The 21490-nt window shown below is 35.7% G+C and overlaps 1 protein-coding gene across 7 annotated transcripts in view; it reads left to right on the top strand.

The window, feature by feature from the left end:
* The window catches only part of LOC5570105 (serine/threonine-protein kinase Doa), a 369353-nt gene that overhangs the window by 240176 nt on the left and 107687 nt on the right, over positions 1-21490 (top strand). For 6 of the 7 annotated variants that reach the window (XM_021837669.1, XM_021837668.1, XM_021837675.1 and 3 more), the window contains one exon: positions 20510-20681. In XM_021837669.1, coding sequence (XP_021693361.1) covers positions 20510-20681 — 172 coding nt within the window. Of the gene's footprint in view, positions 1-20397; positions 20436-20509; positions 20682-21490 lie in introns of those variants that run through there. The other variant, XM_021837688.1, reaches the window with a different exon arrangement.

The raw sequence follows: 21490 nt of genomic DNA, 5'->3' as shown, positions 1-21490 counted from the left end.
TTTCAAAACATTCATTAAATGAATCCGACCGGAAATTTCTCAGGAATTTTCCTCGGGTTTCATGCAGTCATTCCTCCCGGAATTTTTTTAGTTATTATTCCGTGTACATTGCAGTCTTCTAAAACATAAGGCACTTTAACCAAGTAATGGCACTTCAATTCGCCCTGCGTGCTAATATAAGGCTATTATAAAGCTAACATGCCCTAATTTGGCCCTGGCGTAGGCCCTATAAGTCAAAAAAGGTGATGAAGCGGACTATTGTTTACCTAGATTCTTGATATAATGCTTTCAAGGATTTCTCCCAAAGTTCTTTAACCCTCTAATACCCAAATTTTTATTTTCGATTTAAATATTATTTTTCGTTATCTAAAATCGTTCTAAACACGTTCTGGGCAATTATTTTTTTTACTCGTGAATTTTCGAATTTTGGTTTTTGATTTTTATAATTTTTATTTTTGAACATTCCTAGCTTTTTTAATTTTTTCTTGAAACCTTTTCTGGTTGTTGATTTTAGGCAATAATAAAAATTTAAATTTTTGCGGTACTTTTAAAAATATTAAATTTTCAATTTTTTTTCGGAGCGTATTTTATTTTCCGTGTAACTAACGGAAGAACAAGTTTGAAATTATTTTGATACCACCAGGCTCTTCTTTTGTGATGGGTCGATCGTAGAAAAATATAAAAGGTATGATTTTTTATATTACACGTTAAATTAACCCCGGGCATTTATAGGTTATATAAGAATACAATTTTTCAAACAATTTTCAAAAATACAAAAAAGTTTCAAAATTCATAAAAAAACTTTTCTTACATGCGTGTTATGAGTCAAGGTTTAAGCCAAAAATAAAATAATTTTGATTTCCGAGCTACGAAAAAATACACAAAATTAGAGGGTTAAGTTCTTTTCTAATGAAATCTGAAATCTGTATTACAATTTTCTCCAAAAATCATTCTGAACATACCTTTTGAGATTCTCCCAGAGTTTACAGCAAAAACTATTCAAAAAATCTAAGAATTTCTCTCAGATCAACACAATTTCTACAGAGGTTCTAATGCGACTTTTTCCAATAATTTCAGTACAGAAATTCGGATGGGAATTGTTACAGGAAATCATACGAGAATTACTCTAGAAGTTCTACGATGCTTGTTTTCAGTAATTCCTTCAGCCATCTTTCAAACCCAGGAATCCCTTTTCCATCAAGAATGAATTTCACCAGAAGCTGTTCCATGAACTTTTCAGGGTTTATTCCACAAAATCTATTCGGAACTCTTCTATGAATTTCTCAACTAATTTGACCTGGGAATCCTGATGATGTTCATCCAGTAATTTATCCCAGAAATTTCTACTGCATTTTATTGAGTGATTATTCCTGTAGTCTCTTCCAAAGATTTGTTGAATATTTTTTCAAGTGTATTGTCCATGGATTCTTAAAAAGTTTATTTACGGTTTCACACCAGAATAATACAACAGGTATTATTCTGGTAATTTCTCCAATTATTTCTACAGAATTTTTGTCCCAGAATCCTTTCTGATATGCTTCAGAGATTGCTCTAGGAAACCTTGTAATATTTCATCCAGGATTTCGCTCGGATCAACAAAATTCCTACAGAGATTCATATGCGACTTTTTCCTAGAATTTCTTTGGAACCTCCTCCCAAATGATAGCTCATTTCCAATTATAGTCTCAATACTTCATCTGATTTAAACAGATCTTACTGATATTATAAATTGAACTGTATTTGCTTAACTAATTTTACTGATTAGTCTGATTTAACTGGCATTACTGATTTTACTTTGTTCTACTGATTTTGCTGATTTTAATGACTTTACTGACCTTATATTACTGATTCTGCTCATTCTACTGATTTTACGGATTTACAGTTATTATTATTACGGATATTATTGATTTTAATTACTTTACTGTCATGACTAATTCTACTGATTTTGCTGATTTATCCGTTTTTACTGATTTTACTGATATTCCCGATTTTACTTGTATTACTGATTTTACTGATTTTACTGATTTTACTCATTTAACTGATTTTACTGATTTTACTTGTATTACTTCTTAGAAGTTTGCGGTAAGCTTCTCAGAAACATGGTCGAAACTTCCCAGAATATAACTGGAAACTTTCCAGAAGCTTGCCGAAAGCTTACAAAAACCTTGCTGGAAGCTTCCCAGAAGCTTGCTGGAAGCTTCCCAGAAGCTTGCTGGAAGCTTCTCAGAAGCTTGCTGGAAGCTTCTCAGAAGCTTGCTGGAAGTTTCCCAGAAGCTTGCTGGAAGCTTCCCAGAAGCTTGCTGGAAGCTTCCCAGAAGCTTGCTGGAAGCTTCCCAGAAGCTTGCTGGAAGCTTCCCAGAAGCTTGCTGGAAGCTTCCCAGAAGCTTGCTGGAAGCTTCCCAGAAGCTTGCTGGAAGCTTCCCAGAAGCTTGCTGGAAGCTTCCCAGAAGCTTGCTGGAAGCTTCCCAGAAGCTTGCTAAAAGCTTTCCAGAAGCTTGCTAAAAGCTTTCCAGAAGCTTGCTGGAAGCTTCCCAGAAACTTGCTGGAAGCTTTCCAGGAGCTTGCTGGAAGCATCCCAGAAGCTTGCTGGAAGCTTCCCAGAAGCTTGCTGGAAGCTTCCCATAAGCTTGCTGGAAGCTTCCCAGTAAGCTTCCCAGAAGCTCGCTGCAAGCTACTGGGAAGCTTCCAGCAAGCTTATGGGAAGCTTCCAGCATGTTTCTGGGAAACTTCCAGCAATTTTGAATGTGGAATCTTGATTCTTGATTCTTGATTCTTGATTCTTGATTCTTGATTCTTGATTCTTGATTCTTGATTCTTGATTCTTGATTCTTGATTCTTGATTCTTGATTCTTGATTCTTGATTCTTGATTCTTGATTCTTGATTCTTGATTCTTGATTCTTGATTCTTGATTCTTGATTCTTGATTCTTGATTCTTGATTCTTGATTCTTGATTCTTGATTCTTGATTCTTGATTCTTGATTCTTGATTCTTGATTCTTGATTCTTGATTCTTGATTCTTGATTCTTGATTCTTGATTCTTGATTCTTGATTCTTGATTCTTGATTCTTGATTCTTGATTCTTGATTCTTGATTCTTGAACCTTGATTCTTGAACCTTGATTCTTGATTCCTCCGAAGCAATTCCTTATATTTGAAAGAATACTTCTAGAATATTTCATTTCATAATCTTCTATTTTTCTTTTCGAAAATTCTTTTAGTAGATTCTTCAAGAATTTCTTCTAGAACAAATTCAGTATTTCTTTCAGAAACTACCCAAATAATTTGTCCAGGATTTTTTTTCTGAAACTTTCTAGCAGTAATTGGAGGCAATCTGGAAGAAATATTTAAAAAAAAAAATCCCGTGGATTATTTTGGGATCGTTCTTAGAGACAATAATGGAGAAACCATTGGCAGAATTGCATCCTGGAAGTCCTGACGAAAAATCTTTGAAATCCTTCCTAAAGTATCCTTGGAAAAAGGGGGCCTTCCTTAGCCGAGTGGTTACAAAGCAAAGCCATGCTGAAGGTGTCTGGGTTCGATTCCCGGTCGGTCCAAGATCGTTTCGTAATGGAAATTTCCTTGATTTTTCTGGGCATAGAGTATCATCGTACCTGCCACACGATATACGAATGCGAAAATGGCAACTTAGGCAAAGAAAGCTCTCAGATAATAACTGTGGAAGTGCTCATAAGAACACTAAGCTGCAGGCTCTGTCCCAAAGAGGACGTAACGCCAAGAAGAAGAAGAATCATTGGAATAAGGACTGTTCATTTAAGAAAGTGGACACCTAAATATTAGCATTTTGGTGTAAAAATTCCATAAAAACAAATAAAATTTTGTTTCAGTGTGATCTCAAGTGTTTATTTTGACAGCAGACAAAAGTTGACATAAAAAAATTATAAATTCTAAACGATGGGTCGAATTGACATGGCGACTCTCAATTTTTTTCTGCACAAATGGTGTACAGAAAAACTGCCGTTCCGAGATTTGGCTTAAATCGCGAAGTGTCCAAATTGATTTTTTTCAACGCTGTGGCCAAAACAGATATTCCTGACGAAGTACGATACATCCCAACAGAAAAATTTGGGAAAAATGATTTGGTATGGCAAGCAATTTGCTCCTGCGGTATGAAAGTACTACATATTTCACGACGGGTTCAATCAACGGCGAAAATTACAGAACTGAATGCATTCTGCCCATCTACTGAAAGCATACCATGCCTCCATTGTTTTTGCCAGACCTAGCATCGGCTCACTATGCTTCAGCTACTTTGGAGATGCTCAAGAAGGAATAAGTCGAATTTGTAGAAAAATGTTCGAATCCATCAAATTGCTTAGAACTACGCCTCATTGAAACATATTGGGCAATAATCAAACGGCATCTTAAGAAGGATGGAAGAGAAGCAAGCTCCATCGATTTTTTCAAGAAAATGTAGTCAGCAGTTCAAAAAGCAGTTCGAAAAGTTCCGAAAAAAGTTGTGCAGAATTTTATGGGAGGTACCAAAAGAAAAGTAAGAGCATTCTCCAGCAATGCTCAATAAATGTTCAAATTTATGTGAATTTGATCGAAATTACGTTGATTTTCATGTATTTTAGGTAAACTCATGAATTTGTTCGAAAATAAACAGTTTACTGTAAAAAACACGTGTCCACTCTCTTAAATGAACAGTCCTTAATTCCTGTTCGAAAATTTTCAGAAATCTATGTGATAAATGAAATTTGTTGTACTTTCTGGCCTAAATCAAAATGTAACACTTGTGGAGAATCTAAAGAAGTACTCATGGTTAAAATCGATTACTTACCGAAGAAACTCATTGAAATTTTACGCAATCTCGGTAACAATTTTTGAGGAACTGTTGAAGAAGTCCTTAAGAGTACTCGAGGGAGAACTCATAGATTAAATTCTTGGAAAAATATCCAGAGAAATTCCTGCGAATTGTCTTAGCAAAATTGTTGCAGCTTTCGTTGATTTTTTCTATTGTTATGGCTGGAAAAATTCCTTACATAATTCAAGAAGTAATGCTTGGAAAAATACTCAGAGGAAATTCTAAAAACTCTAATTATCTTAGTTATTCTGCAAACGCCCTGGAAAAAGTCCAAAAAGCATTCCGGGTGAAATTCCTAGTAGAGTACCTAAAAACTATTCAGGCAAAATTGTTGGAAGCATCCCTGAAAAAAAAAATCTGGTAGAATGTTTTGATAAATCTCGGTAGGAATTTCTTGCGGAATCCTCATTAAAGGCAATGCTTGAAGATGCTCATAGTAAAATTCGTGGTTGAATTATTGTGAAACTCGCGATTCGATGGTTGTAGGTATTCTCCTATAATTTTAACAATTCTCTAAGAATTACATAAGGAAAATTAGGGTAATTTATGGAGGAATCTCTATACGGAGATCTCAGATGTATCGAGAGACATTTTTTTTTAAGGTCTCTTAAGAAGTATATGAAGTTATTCTTGAAATTATAAAAAAACTGTCAGGAATAATTTTTATCTCTTTTTATTCTTGGCATTACGTTCTCCCTGGGACAGAACCTGCTTCTCAGCTATTAACTGAGAGCTTGCTTTGTCAAAGTTGTCATTTTTGCATTTGTATATTGAATGGCAGGTACGATGATACTTTATGCCCAGGGAAGTCAAAAAAAATTCCATTACGAAAGATCCTGGGCCGACTGGGAATCGAACTCAGACACCTTCAGCATGGCTTTGCTTTGTAGGCGCGGACTGTAACCATTCGGCTGTGGAAGGCCCTTAATTTTTCTAACTTAACTAAAAAAATCATCTTTATTTGACCATAACTTAATGAAGACTTTACCGATTTCATGCTTTTGAAGCTAATTCGGTTGTTTTTAAACTGTGTATACAACATATGTAATATAAGAAATGCTTTGACAACGTTATTCAACAAAAACTACCCAAAAACATTATTTTTAGATTGAAAAAATCAACTTCTTTTAGATTTATAGTATATTTTTGGCTTGAAATGGGTGCACGACGTTAGGCATAAGTACGATAGGCATAAGTACGATAGGCATAAATACGATAGGCATAATGGACGTTTGGCATAATGGACGTTAGGCATAATGGACGTTAGGCATAATGGACGATAGGCATAATTTTCAAAATGAAAATAGAAATCGTTTACTGGAAAATTGTATTGATTGTTTTGATAATTTTTTATCCTATCTTCATTAATGAGATTTTTAGCCCTGGGCTAGTTCATCTCGGGACCAACAGCTTTACTTCCCTTCCGAAGGAAGTCGTAACTATGACTTTAACGTCATAAGTGACTATCTCGGGGTTGGGATTTGATCCCAGGTCCTCAGCGTGAGTGGCGTGAGTTTTAACCATAGAGCAAATCCATGCTGAAGGTATCGTAGTTCGGCTCCTAGTCGATCCAGGATCTTTTCGTTTTCTTCACTTTCTTGGCCATGAAGCATAATCGTGTATCGTGCACAAATGAGAAAGCCAAGAATAAGAACGACGCTGTACATGATCTGTTGCTCATCTTTTGGGTTTGGTTCTACACATATAACTGGCAAATTTTTCATCAGAGATTATCCCTTCTTTAAATTGAAGGCTGTTCTTTATAGTTTTGTTGTCAACAAAGTTATTGGAGTTAGTGCTGCTAATGTCTTAATCAGAAAATTTCCCTTCTTCTATAAATAAGCTGTTCTTTCGAGACATTAATGTCATTATTGCTTCTAATATTTCCATCATTCATTATCCCTTCTTTGAATCATAGGCTTTTCTTTATACTTATACGGTTAATTAAAGGATTAACCGTATAAGTATAAAGAAAGGATTGGAGGAAAAGACTGTTTGAGAAATCACCTTCTTCCAATATATGTTGTTATTTGTATTTTTATTTTTCTAATAGTTTTTGGAATTGTAGATGTGAATATTTCCATCCGAAATTTTCGTTTTGACTTGCTGTTGATTGATTATGAGTAACACTGGGTAATCAAATAATTTGTTGGTGCTCTATGCAATAACATTGGGAATATCATTTTTCTCCCAAATGCACACCATGTTCAATGCTGGATACTGTGCTATGTTGAATTTTAACTTGACTTTTGTAATTAAAATAAATATCTGATCAAATTTTAATTGTCAAACTCGACGAATATCGAGGAAATTGATTGAAAATCATCGAAAATTGTTTGCACAAGTAGCAAAGGAACCGTTCTCACTACATTTAATTGACGAGCAGACTCGAAGTAGCAATGTAACGCCAAGAAGATAGTTGTCAAACTACCAGAAAATTATTGCTGAAGATAATGTCACCTATCATAACATAAATTCTTGACTTGCCTCTCGATTATTGTCTTCAAGGTTCTCATTTGCACTATAAGTATTAATATTTATATGGAAGATTTCCCTTCTTTAGAATTAACTCAATTATGTAAGAGAAATATAACAAAAAAAAATGTCATATACTCATTAAAATAAACACCTTTAGAAACAAATAACACTTTGATTGCACATCGCAAATTTAAATTGATACTTACAAAAATGGATTGAGCTGGATTTTAGAATGATAACAATAAAAATGACAACCAATTTTCCTCCATATCTGTCATTCGGTTCATGGACACATTTCATAGCACCGAAAAAAAGTCATTTAATACCAGCCAATCAATCCACCCTTTCGTAACGCTTTTTGTATAAACATCGCACTTATTTATGAACTGTCACACCTTAAGGACAGATACCCACCCCCATCAGCATAATTGAATTTGTAAATGGGCCCGAAAATTTTTCGATATAAGACGAGTTTCAAATGACACACGCGCAAGTTATTTTATGCCAAACGTCCATTATGCATAACGTCCATTATGCCTAACATCCTTATCCCTAACGTCCTTATGCCTAACGTCTTTATGCCTAATGGGGTATACTCGCTTGAAATCACATTTTTGGTGATTGGTATAACTACGAGTCAAGTGGTCACATTTTCTTATCAGAAGCAAAAAAAAATGTATTTGAATCAATAAAAAAATTGTTGCTAAGACCTTTTAAAGAATTAACTTATGAACAAAAAGCTGTTTCAGCAGTCATTTGACTGGCAAGAAAATTAAATTCAAAATGCTATGTTTTGTCGAAAATTCATGTTTTTGGGCAGTTTTTGTTAAATAACTAAGTCAAAACTATTTTAATTTATTGTTTTGTATTGTGTCTAAGAACAACTAAATAAGCTTCAAAATCATATTGAAAGATTTGGAATCGGTTGAGTATTCATAAAGTTATGGTCAAACAAAGATGGTTTGGTTTAGCCAAATGAAGAAAACATTGGAGAAAACCACTTTTAACTAAAGCTAGATTTGATTTTAGGTAAGTTTGATGTTCTTCAAACTTTTTCATAAATTCAAGTGTTATGGTCAGCTTCAAAATTGGTAAGAAAATAATAAAGTTATGAAAACTTTACTGAAGGTTATATTAGAACCTAAAAATTTACCTTCAAGACGCTTGAACCACCTCTTAATTTTATTATTTTTAGCTCAAATTTTGAGGTTTCTCTATTTATGTGATTCAAATTCAAAGGAGAACAAGAATTTTTGGTTTTGAGAACTTTTGAAAAATAATCCGCACCCCAATATTGATTGATATTCAAACACTAAGAGAGAGTCGTGAATTTTCAATGAATTCTTCTATAAACGGTATTATTTCTCAAAAAAATGATTCAACAGAATTGTTATCTAAACTTAACTTTTATGTACCATTTCGACGATTACGTCTTCGTGACTATTGGGTCTTTTACGAATGTTAAGATTTCTGTGATTATTTGACTCCCTGCAAACACAATTTCGCTGTGACATTTTCCCCAAATTACACTCAACGATTATCACTGTCCGATTCTCAATTGCGCAATGCAAGGTCCGTTTAATTGGGTAGGCTTAACAGGCTAACTGACAAAAAGCTAAATCAATTTTTCGACGACGCTGGCTCGTATACATTTACACTACAAAATCGTGTTCGAGATTCGACTGAGATAATAAGAAAATTTGTAGTGAGTTAAAAAATCAGATTTTATAAATGATTTGAAATTTTTGAATGACTTCAATAAGATTTGTACTTTTGGCCAACATCTGTATGGAGTGCGACCACTGTGCGTTTTGGTGGGTTTTGCAATCGTAATTAAGTGGAAGCGTGTGGCGACCTTATGGGGGTCCTGCGGCCCCAATTTCCGCTGTCGACCAAGGTCAGTCCTTTTGGCTTGTGCTTTGGGTGTTCAAATTCGGTGGAAATTTATGGATTGAGCTATTTCCAAGAAATGAGCTAGCATTAGGTTGCTTTCGATGCGTGGCAAAGACTTCTTTTGCAAAGTGAAGTTATTATTCCACAAATTGCTGGTCGAACTGACTGGTATTGGACTATTGAGCTGTTTTCAGACGTAATTGCTTGAACCGGATCGTCAACAGTTTCATGACATTTCCCTCAGTACCGTGGCACTTGGCCTAGACTAGAGGCTTCACGATTTGTTTAGTCGCATTCCAGTAATTGAAGGTGTCATTCGGAACATTGGGGTCAAGCACCAATTACGTCTATATATATCTAACTGTCGTTCAACGCAAACGTTCAAGAATAAGAAGCTTTAACGAGTGAAATAAATCAGAATCCCCGCAGTAATCAATGTGTCAATTCGGTAGGACTTCCCTCTTACTACTGCATGTAAATGGAACGAGATACAATGTAGAAGACATAAGCCCAGCAAGGAAACCATTCTCGTTCTGACTTGACTCGGCTTTGCTCGTAGTACATAATTCCAAACCAAATGCTCAGGTGGTGTGCACAGTCACGGGCGGAAAACCGAGTGTATGGTCGCGACTGCTATTAGCAGGATGAACACGTGAATCAGAGCCGACTCGAATGTTTTTTGTGCTGCTTCAGATCTGTGCTCCGAATATCTATATCGGTCTATAATGTATCTGCGGCTATGGCAGGTGTTCTCTCGAAAATTCCTGAAAAGCCTCTCAGAGGGATTTTTTAGAAGAAGAAGTCCCTCTGAGGGATTCTTCAATGAAGTCTCTCAGATGGATTCCTCTAGGAAGTTCCTCGCCAGGAGGTCCGTCAGAGGAATTCCTCCAGAAAATCCCTCAGAGGGATCCTCCAGGAAGGGATTCCTTCAAGTAGCTCTTCAGAGGAACACCTTCAAGAAATTTTCTCAGAGGGATTCTTCCAGGAAGTCCCATTCCTAGAATCCCTCACTTATTTTCTTGAGCTACCTCCCTTGAGCCACCAAATATTCATGCTTGGAGAAAAACTACAACTTTGTCGCCAGAGAAGGCCAAAAACCTTTCTGTGCAAATTGGATTTTACTTTCTTCAGTCTGTGGCGTTGTCGTCGTCGCCGCCGCCGTCGAAGGCCTTCCGAAACAACAACAATCACCAAATAAAACCAAACCACCAACAATTGCACTGATCGTGTCTTCCTCGTCCCTTTCGCTCAACCACTTCATTAGAATTTTCCGCATGCTGCTGGTGTCGCCCTTTGCGAAGGATTTCCTCACGCGCGTGTAGTAGCCATCCGTAGCCGAATTACCTACCATAGACGCAGGGCTGGTAGTCCAGGTCTGTTTTTAGAGACTTGGTCTCTATTTTAATGTCTCAAAGGTCACTATTTTCCTTCTCCTTGCAGTAAATTCTGATTCGAAATCCCTTACCAAGAATTTCCACAGGAATGACTAAATTTCCAAAATTCTACTCCTGAATTTCCTTCATAGATTTTCCTTCCATTTTCTTTGGACCTTCCAAAGATTCCTAAAGGAGCTCCTCCACGAAAATTCCCAAGGGTTTATCACAGACTTTTTTGATGAAATTCGTTAAAGTTTTTTCCAATTCCTCAAGGAGTTTCTACTCTCCCTTGTTTTTTAGTTATTTCTCCAGCCATTTTCATATGAATTCTCATGTGAATTCATTAAGTCTCAAGTATTGGTCCAAAATTCTCCAGGGATTATTCTAATAAAATTCTAATAAAGTTCTTTTTTATTGAGCAACCCAATAAAATCGACCAGTGATTCATCATTAAGTGCTTCTTGAAGTTTACCTAGAAAATTTCTTCAATATTTCATCCACGATTTACTCCCGCAGTTATTCCGAAAAAAGAAATTAGTAATTTACACAAGTTTCTTCAGGGTTGCTGTTCAATGTTAGTCAGTGAATGCTTCCAGAAAATCCTGTAATATTTTATCCAGGGGTTCGATTGATTATTTTTTCTATCATTATCTTACATAATCTTATAGAAAAATCTCCAAGACTTCTTCAGAGAACAGCGAGTTTTTCAGAGATCATCGCAAGAGTTCATCAGGAATTTCTACAGATGCTTCATTAAAGGCTGCTACAGGATTATAGTGGGTTCTATCCCGTTAGGCCGACTGCCTCTTAGGCCAAAAAGGTTGTTTGGCCGAAAGGGTAATTATCTGTATTACCTTGAAGCTCCCAATATCTGCTGTAAAATATGACTAGAAGAACATCCTTTGTTTTAAAGAAGAAACACACTAATACATGAGTTGGCCTTTTGAAACAGTAGTTTTTTTTTTTTTGTAGCTTAAATAGTCAAATGTTAATGTCACCCTTTCGGCCTAAATTTTAAGGCCAAATGGGCTGTTAGCACTTTGTTCAAGGTTATCTGTATTAACTTGAAGCCCACAATATCCGCTCTGAAATATTGCTATCAAGAACAGCCTTTGTTTTAAAAGAAGAAAAAACACTGATAAATGTGTCAGCATTTTGAAGCAGCAGTTTGCATTTTTTACATTAAATAGTCAAATGTTATTTTGGCCTAACGACCATTTCTGCCTAACAACCTTTTCGGCCTAACGACCTCCTCCCCTTTTGAAACTGTAGTTTGTATTTTTCGCCTTAAATAGGAAAAATGTTATTTCGACCTAATGATTCTTCGGCCTAAATTTTAAGATCGATTGAGTTCTTAGGAGTTTGTTCAAGGTTAACTGAAAGCCCACAATATCCGCTGTGAAATATATCTATCAAGAACAGTCTTTGTTTTAAAGAAAGGAAAAAAAAAACAACAGATAAATGTGTCAGCCTTTTGAAACAATAATTTGTATTTTTCACCTTAAATAGCCAAAATTTATTTCGGCCTAACGACCCTTTCATCATACATCGTTTTTGGCATAACAGTATTCCGGCGAATAGCCTTCGTGCTAACAAAAAATCATTTTACGTTGACGAAAAAATCATAGCAGGAATTCATGAAGTAACTTCTAAAGTATCCTTAGAGAAATTTTTAGTTGAAATCTTTGAAAAACTGAACAACAACAATTCTTGATGATATCCTAAGAAATTAGTGGAGACACGTCTGGAGAAATTATTGCTTGAGTTCTTGATAATGTCCGAATCGAAAATCTTGGACGAACTCTTAGCGAAACCAATTGAAAAATCACTGAATAAGCTCCAACATTTTCTTGGAAAATTTGTGAGAATCTTTGAAGGAATTCCTGAAGAAAATTATTGTGGAGTCTACGAGCAGCAACACTTGTAATTTCTGAAAAAATATTCATAGAAATATGTCAAATCACATAAGAAGTGAAACGTCAAAGTTCGAGCCAAAAATATAAAGACAATGTTTTGACTTAGTTGTTTAACGAAAACTACTAAAAATATAATTTTTATTGAAAAATAAAAAAAAATGTATTGTTTGATTTTTTTGCGGGAAATTACATTTTTAATAATTAACTGAATTTCATAGAGCATAAACTACAAGTAAACAAAGTAAACAAGTAACGCAAAAAAAATCAAAAAGTTCAAACATATTTTGTTATAGATTTATTTAACCCTTTGTCTGTGTTTGTGACCCCAGAGCGGGGTTGTTACTTTTTTGTTAGTGAACCGATTTGGGATTTTTTTTCACACGTTGGTGAGTTTCGATGAGTTTTTTGATGTGCGAAATGATTTATTTTTCCTATTATCTTGAAAAATAGTTCTCTATAGTATTTTTTGTGAAAATAGTACGTTGTCTGTGCCTTGGGGTCATACTAATCCCAAATTCAAATCGCTGTAACTTCGAGAAATACAAATGGATTTTATTTTTCGAAAAAGATTTGCGTCAGGGAAAGGACCAACTCAGTACACATTGGTTAGTTTGGAATTTCACCGTATAATTACGCTAGCTTGGAAAATGTTACTATATGGAGCTTACATATTTGTTATGACATTCTGTATCTCAAGATGCTTAGGATTTGGAAGAATGATTACTTCAGCAAAGTTGCTCATTGAATCAAGGACTATAAGCTGCATGTCTGCTTAATTTAAAAAACTGTCACCAGGAGGCGCTGGTGAGCATCAAATATTTCACACTTATATATCTCAAGTTTAAGTTAATTAGAAGACTAGTGTATTTGGCAATGTTGTTCATTTGATCGACACCTACAATATGATTTTTCATTTGGTTTCATATGTTGCCAGTAGGAGGAGCTAGTGAGCATTTAAATTAGAAACTCACATTCCAGGATGAAGACCAAATAGTAGACTATATTTCCAGTAAAGTTGCTAGTTATGCTAGAGCAATGATTAGCGTACTTGATCAGTATGAAATAGTGTCACTAGTTGGCATTTGTGAGCATAAAATTTTTAAAACCCATATGTCTCAAGATTCTTAACTCAATCTTGAAGATTGGTACTTTCGAAAAATTTGTACATTCGTTTGCATTATCGAATTAAATTTAGTTCATATGTGGGTTCTCCATAATCTGGCATTATGAAACTATAGTGAAGCAAAAGAATACCAAAGGTTTCTAAAACCGTAACTACAAAATCAATGGCTTCCAACTCAGAAGCAACGTACATTTTGTAGAAAATGCCTACAGCGACTAAGGTTTTGAAATATTTAGCTCACTACTAGTAAAAAAAATCGCAAAAAATAGAACTATCCAGAATGTATCACAAAACCTGCCAATCAAACAACTTAACCGAAAATATCAACCTTCTTACTGATCTGCGACGGCAGATATAAAATATTTGACTTTTCAAAGCTCTCTAGCTCCAGCACCTTGTTTGGATTTGGGCTACGTGATAGAATATCTTGATGAAAAATAGTCCTGAACCTAACATACAATTTCGCTGAAAACATTGGCTTAATAACCGTTTTACATCATGAGATATGAGTTGAAAATGTATGATACTCACTAGCATCTCCTAGGCGGTAGAATGCTGTTCATTTTAGACATGCAGTATAGAGCCGTTGATCTAACCATAATAACTTTACCGAAAACAACATCCTTCCATAAAAACTACATTAGTCAATGTTAAAATTTTAAATTTTCAATGTTCACTTGCGCCCCCTATTTATAGATTTCCAAACTAAGCATGCAGCACATAGTCCTAAACCTAACGAACAACTTTGCCAAATACGCCGACTTTCTAGCTGTTCTACATCGTGAGTCATCACTAGCGCCTCCTAGTTGTAGAATGCTGAACTACGCAAACATGTAATGTACCGGGTACCCCCGTTGGTTTGACCACATTCAATCTGAACACTTTTTAATTTGTACCCCGCTAATTTGCACGCCGTTCAGATTAAAAATGGTTCAAACGTCATTTAGCTTCCATGAGTAAAGTGAAGTAAAGTGGAATGAAACGGAGTAAAATGAAATGAAACGTTGTGGAACGGAACGCAGAATCAAAACAAAATAGTGATAGGGGTAACCAGAAACACGATTCTAGGGTGACTAGATGATCAAATTAAAAATGAACCCCGATGGTTTGCATGAGGTACCGTTCAAATTAGCGGGGGTGCACGGTATAGCCTTTAGACTAATGAGCAACTTTGCTAAATACATTAATAATTCAAATTATCTGAATTTAGAACCATCGTAAGATCTATTTACAGAACATCATAGTCACTTAGGGGAATTAGAAAACTTTGTTTTTTTAGCTGACGCCATCATGCGGGCAAATTCCCAACTAAACAAAACCCTTTTACAAAACTTTACCGAAGCATATAATTTTATATAGAACTCCTTCTGAGATATAAGCGTACAAAGTTTAAAAAAATCGCTGTTTCTAAACTTTTTTTCACAATAACCCATCCCCGATTGACCATCCCTTTTTTGAATTTTCTTATATTTTTTAGTAGAACTCAATTAAATTCGCTTCCTAAAACTGCAAAAAAACAAATAAAAAATCCATTTGTATTTCGCGAAGTTACAGCGATTTGAATTTGGGGTCAATATGGTCCCACAACACAGACAACTTACCTTTTTTTTGCACAGACAGAAGGTTAATAGTTGTAGCTATGACCTTCATAAAGGTATTTGAAATCAGAGTATATTTCAACTTGAGTTTTAACGTTCAACCGGCAAAAATTTGAAAATTTTGGTATTTTCCACCAAACATCCATGTATTTCGGCAGTTTCTGTTAAATAACTAAAACAAAACAATTTTTTTACTATATGTTGTTCCATGGTTTTGAAACACAACTACATTATTTTTGAATGCATGCAAAAAAAATTTGGAATCAGTTAGGTATTCATGAAGTTATGGTCAAATAATGATGTTTTTTCCTTTTGTAAAAATAACGGAACTTTGGGAGAAAACTACTTTGAATTTTAGTAAAAGTAGTTTTCTTCCAATTTTTTGTTATTTTTACAAAAGAAAAAATCATCTTTATTTGAGTTTTGATTTTTGACAAATTTGATGTTCCACAAACTTTTCATCAGTTTAATCTTGTAGAGAATGATGCCCAAAGAATCAAAATTAGTTGATAAATTACAAAGTTATGTAGACCTCACTGAAGATTATATTTCATAACTTGACCTCTAAATTTCAATATTTTTGGATCAAACTTTGAGGATTTTCTCCTTTGTGATTTGAATTCAGAAGAGCACACGAATTTTTGGTTTTGAAAACAAGCCGCACCCTTATGTAGCAGGGGATTGAATTTTGCGTAAATTGAGGATATTTCTCCTCTGTAATAATCATGATCCGCAGCACATCATGAGAGTTTGTTTGTCATTTTCTGCTACAGCTCTGATTAGATCGGGAGGATAACATTGCATGATACAACCCACACAGAAAGAAAAATCCATGTAAATTTCAGCGTAAAATCATGCACATGAAGGGAATGCCAGATAGGTCGCAAATTTACACGTCACTTCGTGTAAAATTACAATGGCATCATGTAAGTTTCCGCTATATATCGTGTAATCTAGCATGGGCTCTAACCGATTACGCGACAATTCGCATAAATTTACATGATGTTGATGTAATATTAAATTATGTATCATGTAAATTTGCGACAAATCTGGTATTCCTTTTATGTGCATGATTTTACGCTGAAATTTACATGGATTTTTCTTTCTGTGCATCTAAAACCTGGGGGACAGTATTGTTATCGGATGTTTGTGGATTGTTTATTACGCCTGTCAAATAAAACATCTACTACCAATAATGGTAAACATGCGAGAGGAATTAGTACAGTGTGATTCCGTTTTTGGCAACTGAAAATTTCACTTTGTTGCCAAAATCGGAACCCATTTTTTTAATATTATTTTTCAACTATTAATTTAGAAAACATCATTAGAATGTTATTACATCATCTTTATGAAGCTATATGCCATAGCGACTACGGAACGTGTTTACTTCGAAGCAGATATCCATAGAGTTGGACTATGTCATGAATCTATAACCCCGTAATGTTGATTATGACAAACGTCCTACATAGTTTTTGTCGCTGAAATGTCTTCAATGTTTTTTAGAAGTTTTATGTACACTATTTGTATGTGTGGGTAATTTAAAATCAATAATCGCATTAGTGACCTTTATTCTTTATTGGAACTGGACTTTTCCATAAAACTGTGTAAGAATACAAAAAAATTGAAATGTTTTACCGTATTCTTCCAAACATGTAATTACAAAACAATGGCTCTGGGTATTACAAAACTGCATGAGTTTTTTTTATTTAATGAATATTAAAAATAAGATAAAATGACAAAATTCCATAGGTTTAGAATTAATTTATGTTTTTGATAAAGCAAAGCAGCTCATAACGAATGATCGACTGCAGCCAAAAGTGCAAACTTAAACAACTACATCTTGTGATCCATAAATGCGGCTCGTAATTTTGTAGAATGCACAAACAAGCTTCTAATAATATTTATTTAAAGAGTTTTAATTGAACTTGATATATGTTATAAATCTACCTCAAAGAATCAACGAAAATTTACAGGATACTGCTATGAAACCTCAAGAACCTGATATGAATCTTCGGGTGCTCGTAAGGAATCTACAGGAACGCGCAACATAGCTAGACATATTTTGTACATTTCATTTTATTTTTATACACATATTTGGAGCATCAAAATAAACTGAAATGTCTACGGTCAATCTCTTATTTTTCAATCGAATGCGTTTTAAATTTCTAAACATTCAAGCATCTTTAGTTGAAAATTAAACGTTGAAAATTAATGCTGCAACAATAGATGATTTTGGTTTATTTTTACTATATTCTTCTGTTTACACTACATTACATTTTAAATATTTTTATCTATGTAGGACTTTGAAGCATCTAGCTAGGAATTCGCAGGATCCCACCCAGAATTCTCAGGATCTCGCTTTGGATTTTGCTTCAATATTGCTGAAAATTCTCAAGTGTCTAATTAAATTTTTTAAAAGTTAATTATTCTTAGGCTACCACTAGCACTTACCGAATTCCTTTGGAAACCAGCTTTTCAAAACCAACCAAATTTAGCCAGAACTACTCAAAATACCATTAGAAATCCATTATCCCGCTAGGAAATCACAAGACGCCATATAAATCTTAAGAGTTGATTAAGAATCACCACCGTGTCCGCTAGGAATTTGCAGACATCCTCCAGTATACGTTGAACATTTTTAGAAGTCCCCTAAAACCAAGAATCCCCTAAGGTTTCACCAGGGTACAGTTAAGAATTATAATAAGAACAGTAAGCTAAAAAGGTGAGACGATATTTATGATTGAAACTCTGTGTGAGTCATAAACTTTTTGTTGCTCTTGTGTCATTTGTTTTGCTTTCTTCAAACAAGCTGTTTCATATCTGAAGAAAAGTGGTTCAATTGGATTTGGGGGATTATCGACTAATATCACTGGAATGTAGTCGGTGTGTAGTTGACGTACTATTCAAATGACTTCAGCAACAGACACAATAAATTTTACAAAAATTGGTTTTCAAAAATGTTGCCAAAAACGGATCCATTTTGTTGCCAAAATCGGTGGGGTGCCAAAAATGGAGCATGCCAAAAACGGAATCCCACTGTATTATCATTGTTCTCTTTTTGGGGCTCTCGTTCGCTGCTGTTATTTACCAAGCTTGTTATAACTTACGAAATATGGACCGATGCACAAGTTCACGAATTTGACGTTTGAGCGGTACCGAATTCATTGGTTGCCATGGCCACATAAATAACACGGCACCGCTAAAACGTCAAATAGTGAACTCGTGTATAAGTTCATTGCTGATCATGAACCGCTAAATATGTGATGTTTTTCTTCGCTTGCTTTGATCTAGATTCGAAATCAAATGAGGACAAAATCTGCAATGCCTGATCATAACAGATTTCATAAAGCATTGAAGCAGAAAAGTCTTTTCTGTAAAAACTACTTTAAAATGCGTGAATTTGCTGGCTAAGTTTATTGTACTTTGAAGGAGCTGTGTAGTGTCTAGGCGCATGATAAAACCAAGGGTTCGTGTTTTTTTTTCTGTGTTGCCGAAGTGACTTCTACCGAGCATGGATTACCAACTGGTGAGCTAGTTTTATGCTTGTGATAACACAATTTTGTATCGAGGCAATTTTGAATTTATTTTATCGTTTAACAAACTATGGATGTTTCATCATTATGAGTGTCGCCTTAAGCTCTTATTCCTGCTTTGTAAAAAAATGAAGTACACGTACCTATTCTTTCATTTATTTATCGCAGTTACTAAAAATAACTTTTGAAAAGTGAGACATTAAAAATGTCGGCGCATTGATAGTTTACTTGTTTAAATTGAGGCTGTGTTATTAACATTCCTTCGCTTACTAGATGACTGATACTTTATTGACATTAATATTTTTGAAGTTCTCAAAATTTTAGATGGAAGATAGTAGGGTGCAGAGCTATTTGGACACTTCCATGATTCACTTTGGCATGGGGGGTTTTCTCGGCCGAATTGTCTGAAATTACGTAAGAAGAAGCGCATCAGTACGGCTCATATTGTGGCCAAATATGAGCTCTTTAGATTCCAAAAAACTCCACCGCCGAAGTGAATCAAAAGTGCCAAGAATAGGATCCGGCTCCCTATGCTACTAACGATCTGCATCTATTGATTCCCTGTACAAACTCATCTTGCTTGTTTTAGAAAGACAATGATAAAACTTCTAAGATGCAAACAGGCATGTTAAAGTCTTATAAAGTCTCAACTGTCTTACACATGTTATACACTGCACATAACAGCTGAGCTGCATTAAGAAGATTCATCATAAAAGCACTTCTATATGTATTACAGTTGTTTGCATCTGTACCACCAACCACGAGCTCTAGCTTAACAATTAGTTATTTATTGTAGTACAAACATTGTTATCTACATAACGAAACAAATTTAGACCAAACAATTGCTTTACGAAATCAATCTTTTCGTTTTATTTGCTTTTTTACAGCATTAATTTTCCTGAGAGCATTAAGTTTAAGCTAAGGCTTCAAAAAAAATAGTTTTAGTACAGACCAAAAAATCTGATCTGAGAATATTTAGCCAGCCATGGACTTTCTTAAGATCAAAAGCCCTCATGAACGATTGTATTGCACGGAATGATGACCAATTGATATTGAACCATTCCAGACAAAACCAACATGAAATCATGATTTTATTCAGTGTTTTTAGGCTATCGCAAGAAATTCAAGACCACTAGTTGTACGTAATAAGACTATACAATAGTTCTCATGTATGTTTTATAGTACCATAACAACAGCTTATAGTAAGTAAAAAAAAAATAAAAATGTTACTTGGGTGGTCTCTTTTTTCAACCATAAGGTCCCTAAAGTTCCTATTTCAAAGCCACTCAGCCGCTACCAGCCCTGGTCATAGAGTGCGTTGTATTGCTTCTTTTGTCCCAACAGTTTCGCACACTTTGCTTGCGCGACTCATTGTGGGCTACGGGGACAGACTGCTTACCTTCTTGTTTGTTCTATTTTTTGTACTCCCGCGATACTCGGTGTGGTGAGTTGTGTTGTTCTAAATCCCTCTTAATCGAATGACGACGAAGACTACCACTATCGCGACTGACATTCCACCGGCAGTCAAACGTAGTCGCCACCTTCACAGTTTGCAGTGATTTGCGGTCGCGTCTAGTGGTTGGCCTAACTGCCGACCGGATGTCCCACCGATAGTGTCCTGATATAGTTCCGTGGGGGATCTCGAGAATCTGGGTTCCATTGGGTCCACTATGCAGTGGTACATCATCACCTGGTGCTGTATCCTAATCTTAGAATAGTTTCGAACAAACTCAAATCTAACAAAAATCTTTCCTTCCATTTTAACAGCTTCGATGGCTCATCGCGCCGCCGGAGGGAACGCTCGAAACGCTCGCACCACCGCCGCAGTCCGGACTCGAGCCGCCGACGGAACCGGGACCGCCACCGGGAGGACAAGTCCTCGCGCCGCCACCACAAGGATCGGGATCGTAAAGAGAGGGAAGATAGGACGCCAGTTAAGGTAAAATATTTCCATTTTTTACACCCTACAATATTATGCGTGCGCGAAATGCGTCTCGAAGAATCCGTTTTCGCTCTGCGAGGTGCCGGTAGCATTGGGCGATCCGAGTACGTGTAGGAACTAATCGACGCGGGTTGACGTCCCGTTGTGAGTTGGTCCTGCGGGTGCGAGACCATAGCTACCGCGCGCCGCGAACGGGTCTTGAGAAGAATATTGTAGTAATTTTAACATTATATTTATAACAAGTACAATTGTTGCAACTTGGTGGTTATCAACGCGGAGCGGATTAGCTTAAGTCTCTGTATGCAGATTGAAGAAATGAGTTACAAGAGACAATCACTCGTCGATTAACATCGAGCAATCAGCGCCATCTATTGTCCGGGAGCACTAACTCAAAAATTGCATGCTAGCTTATGTTTAGTTTCAAAAGAATCTTTCACGGGAGAGAATGCAAGAACCGTGATTCTCTCACGCAAGCGCACCTTTACTCATCGTATCAAAATGAGTTACTAAAAATAACTCTAATTTTCCCTTTGTGTGTATTTGTTCGCTTAATCATGTTCGGCTTTTGTTTTGATTTCGTCCGTTTGGGAGAAATTGCACTTGCTCCGACTCGCACCTCGCCGCCACAGAACAAACATATCATTCGTGTGTCTGGTAAACTGTTGGCTGGCAGATGAGTGAGGCTGGCTGACTGTTTGGATTAAGTCAGATACAGATTGCATATCTCACTACGGACATGCGACTGCAAGTGGGTGGATCACGCTTTTCCGGATCTTGTGTGTGGGGGCATTCCACGGGAGCTGACA

Source organism: Aedes aegypti, chromosome 1 (genome assembly GCF_002204515.2).
Source record: "Aedes aegypti strain LVP_AGWG chromosome 1, AaegL5.0 Primary Assembly, whole genome shotgun sequence".
Classification (NCBI taxonomy): Eukaryota; Metazoa; Arthropoda; class Insecta; order Diptera; family Culicidae; genus Aedes; species Aedes aegypti.
The sequence above is the reverse complement of the archived record's forward strand: the minus strand, read 5'-3'. Positions and strand labels throughout refer to the sequence as shown.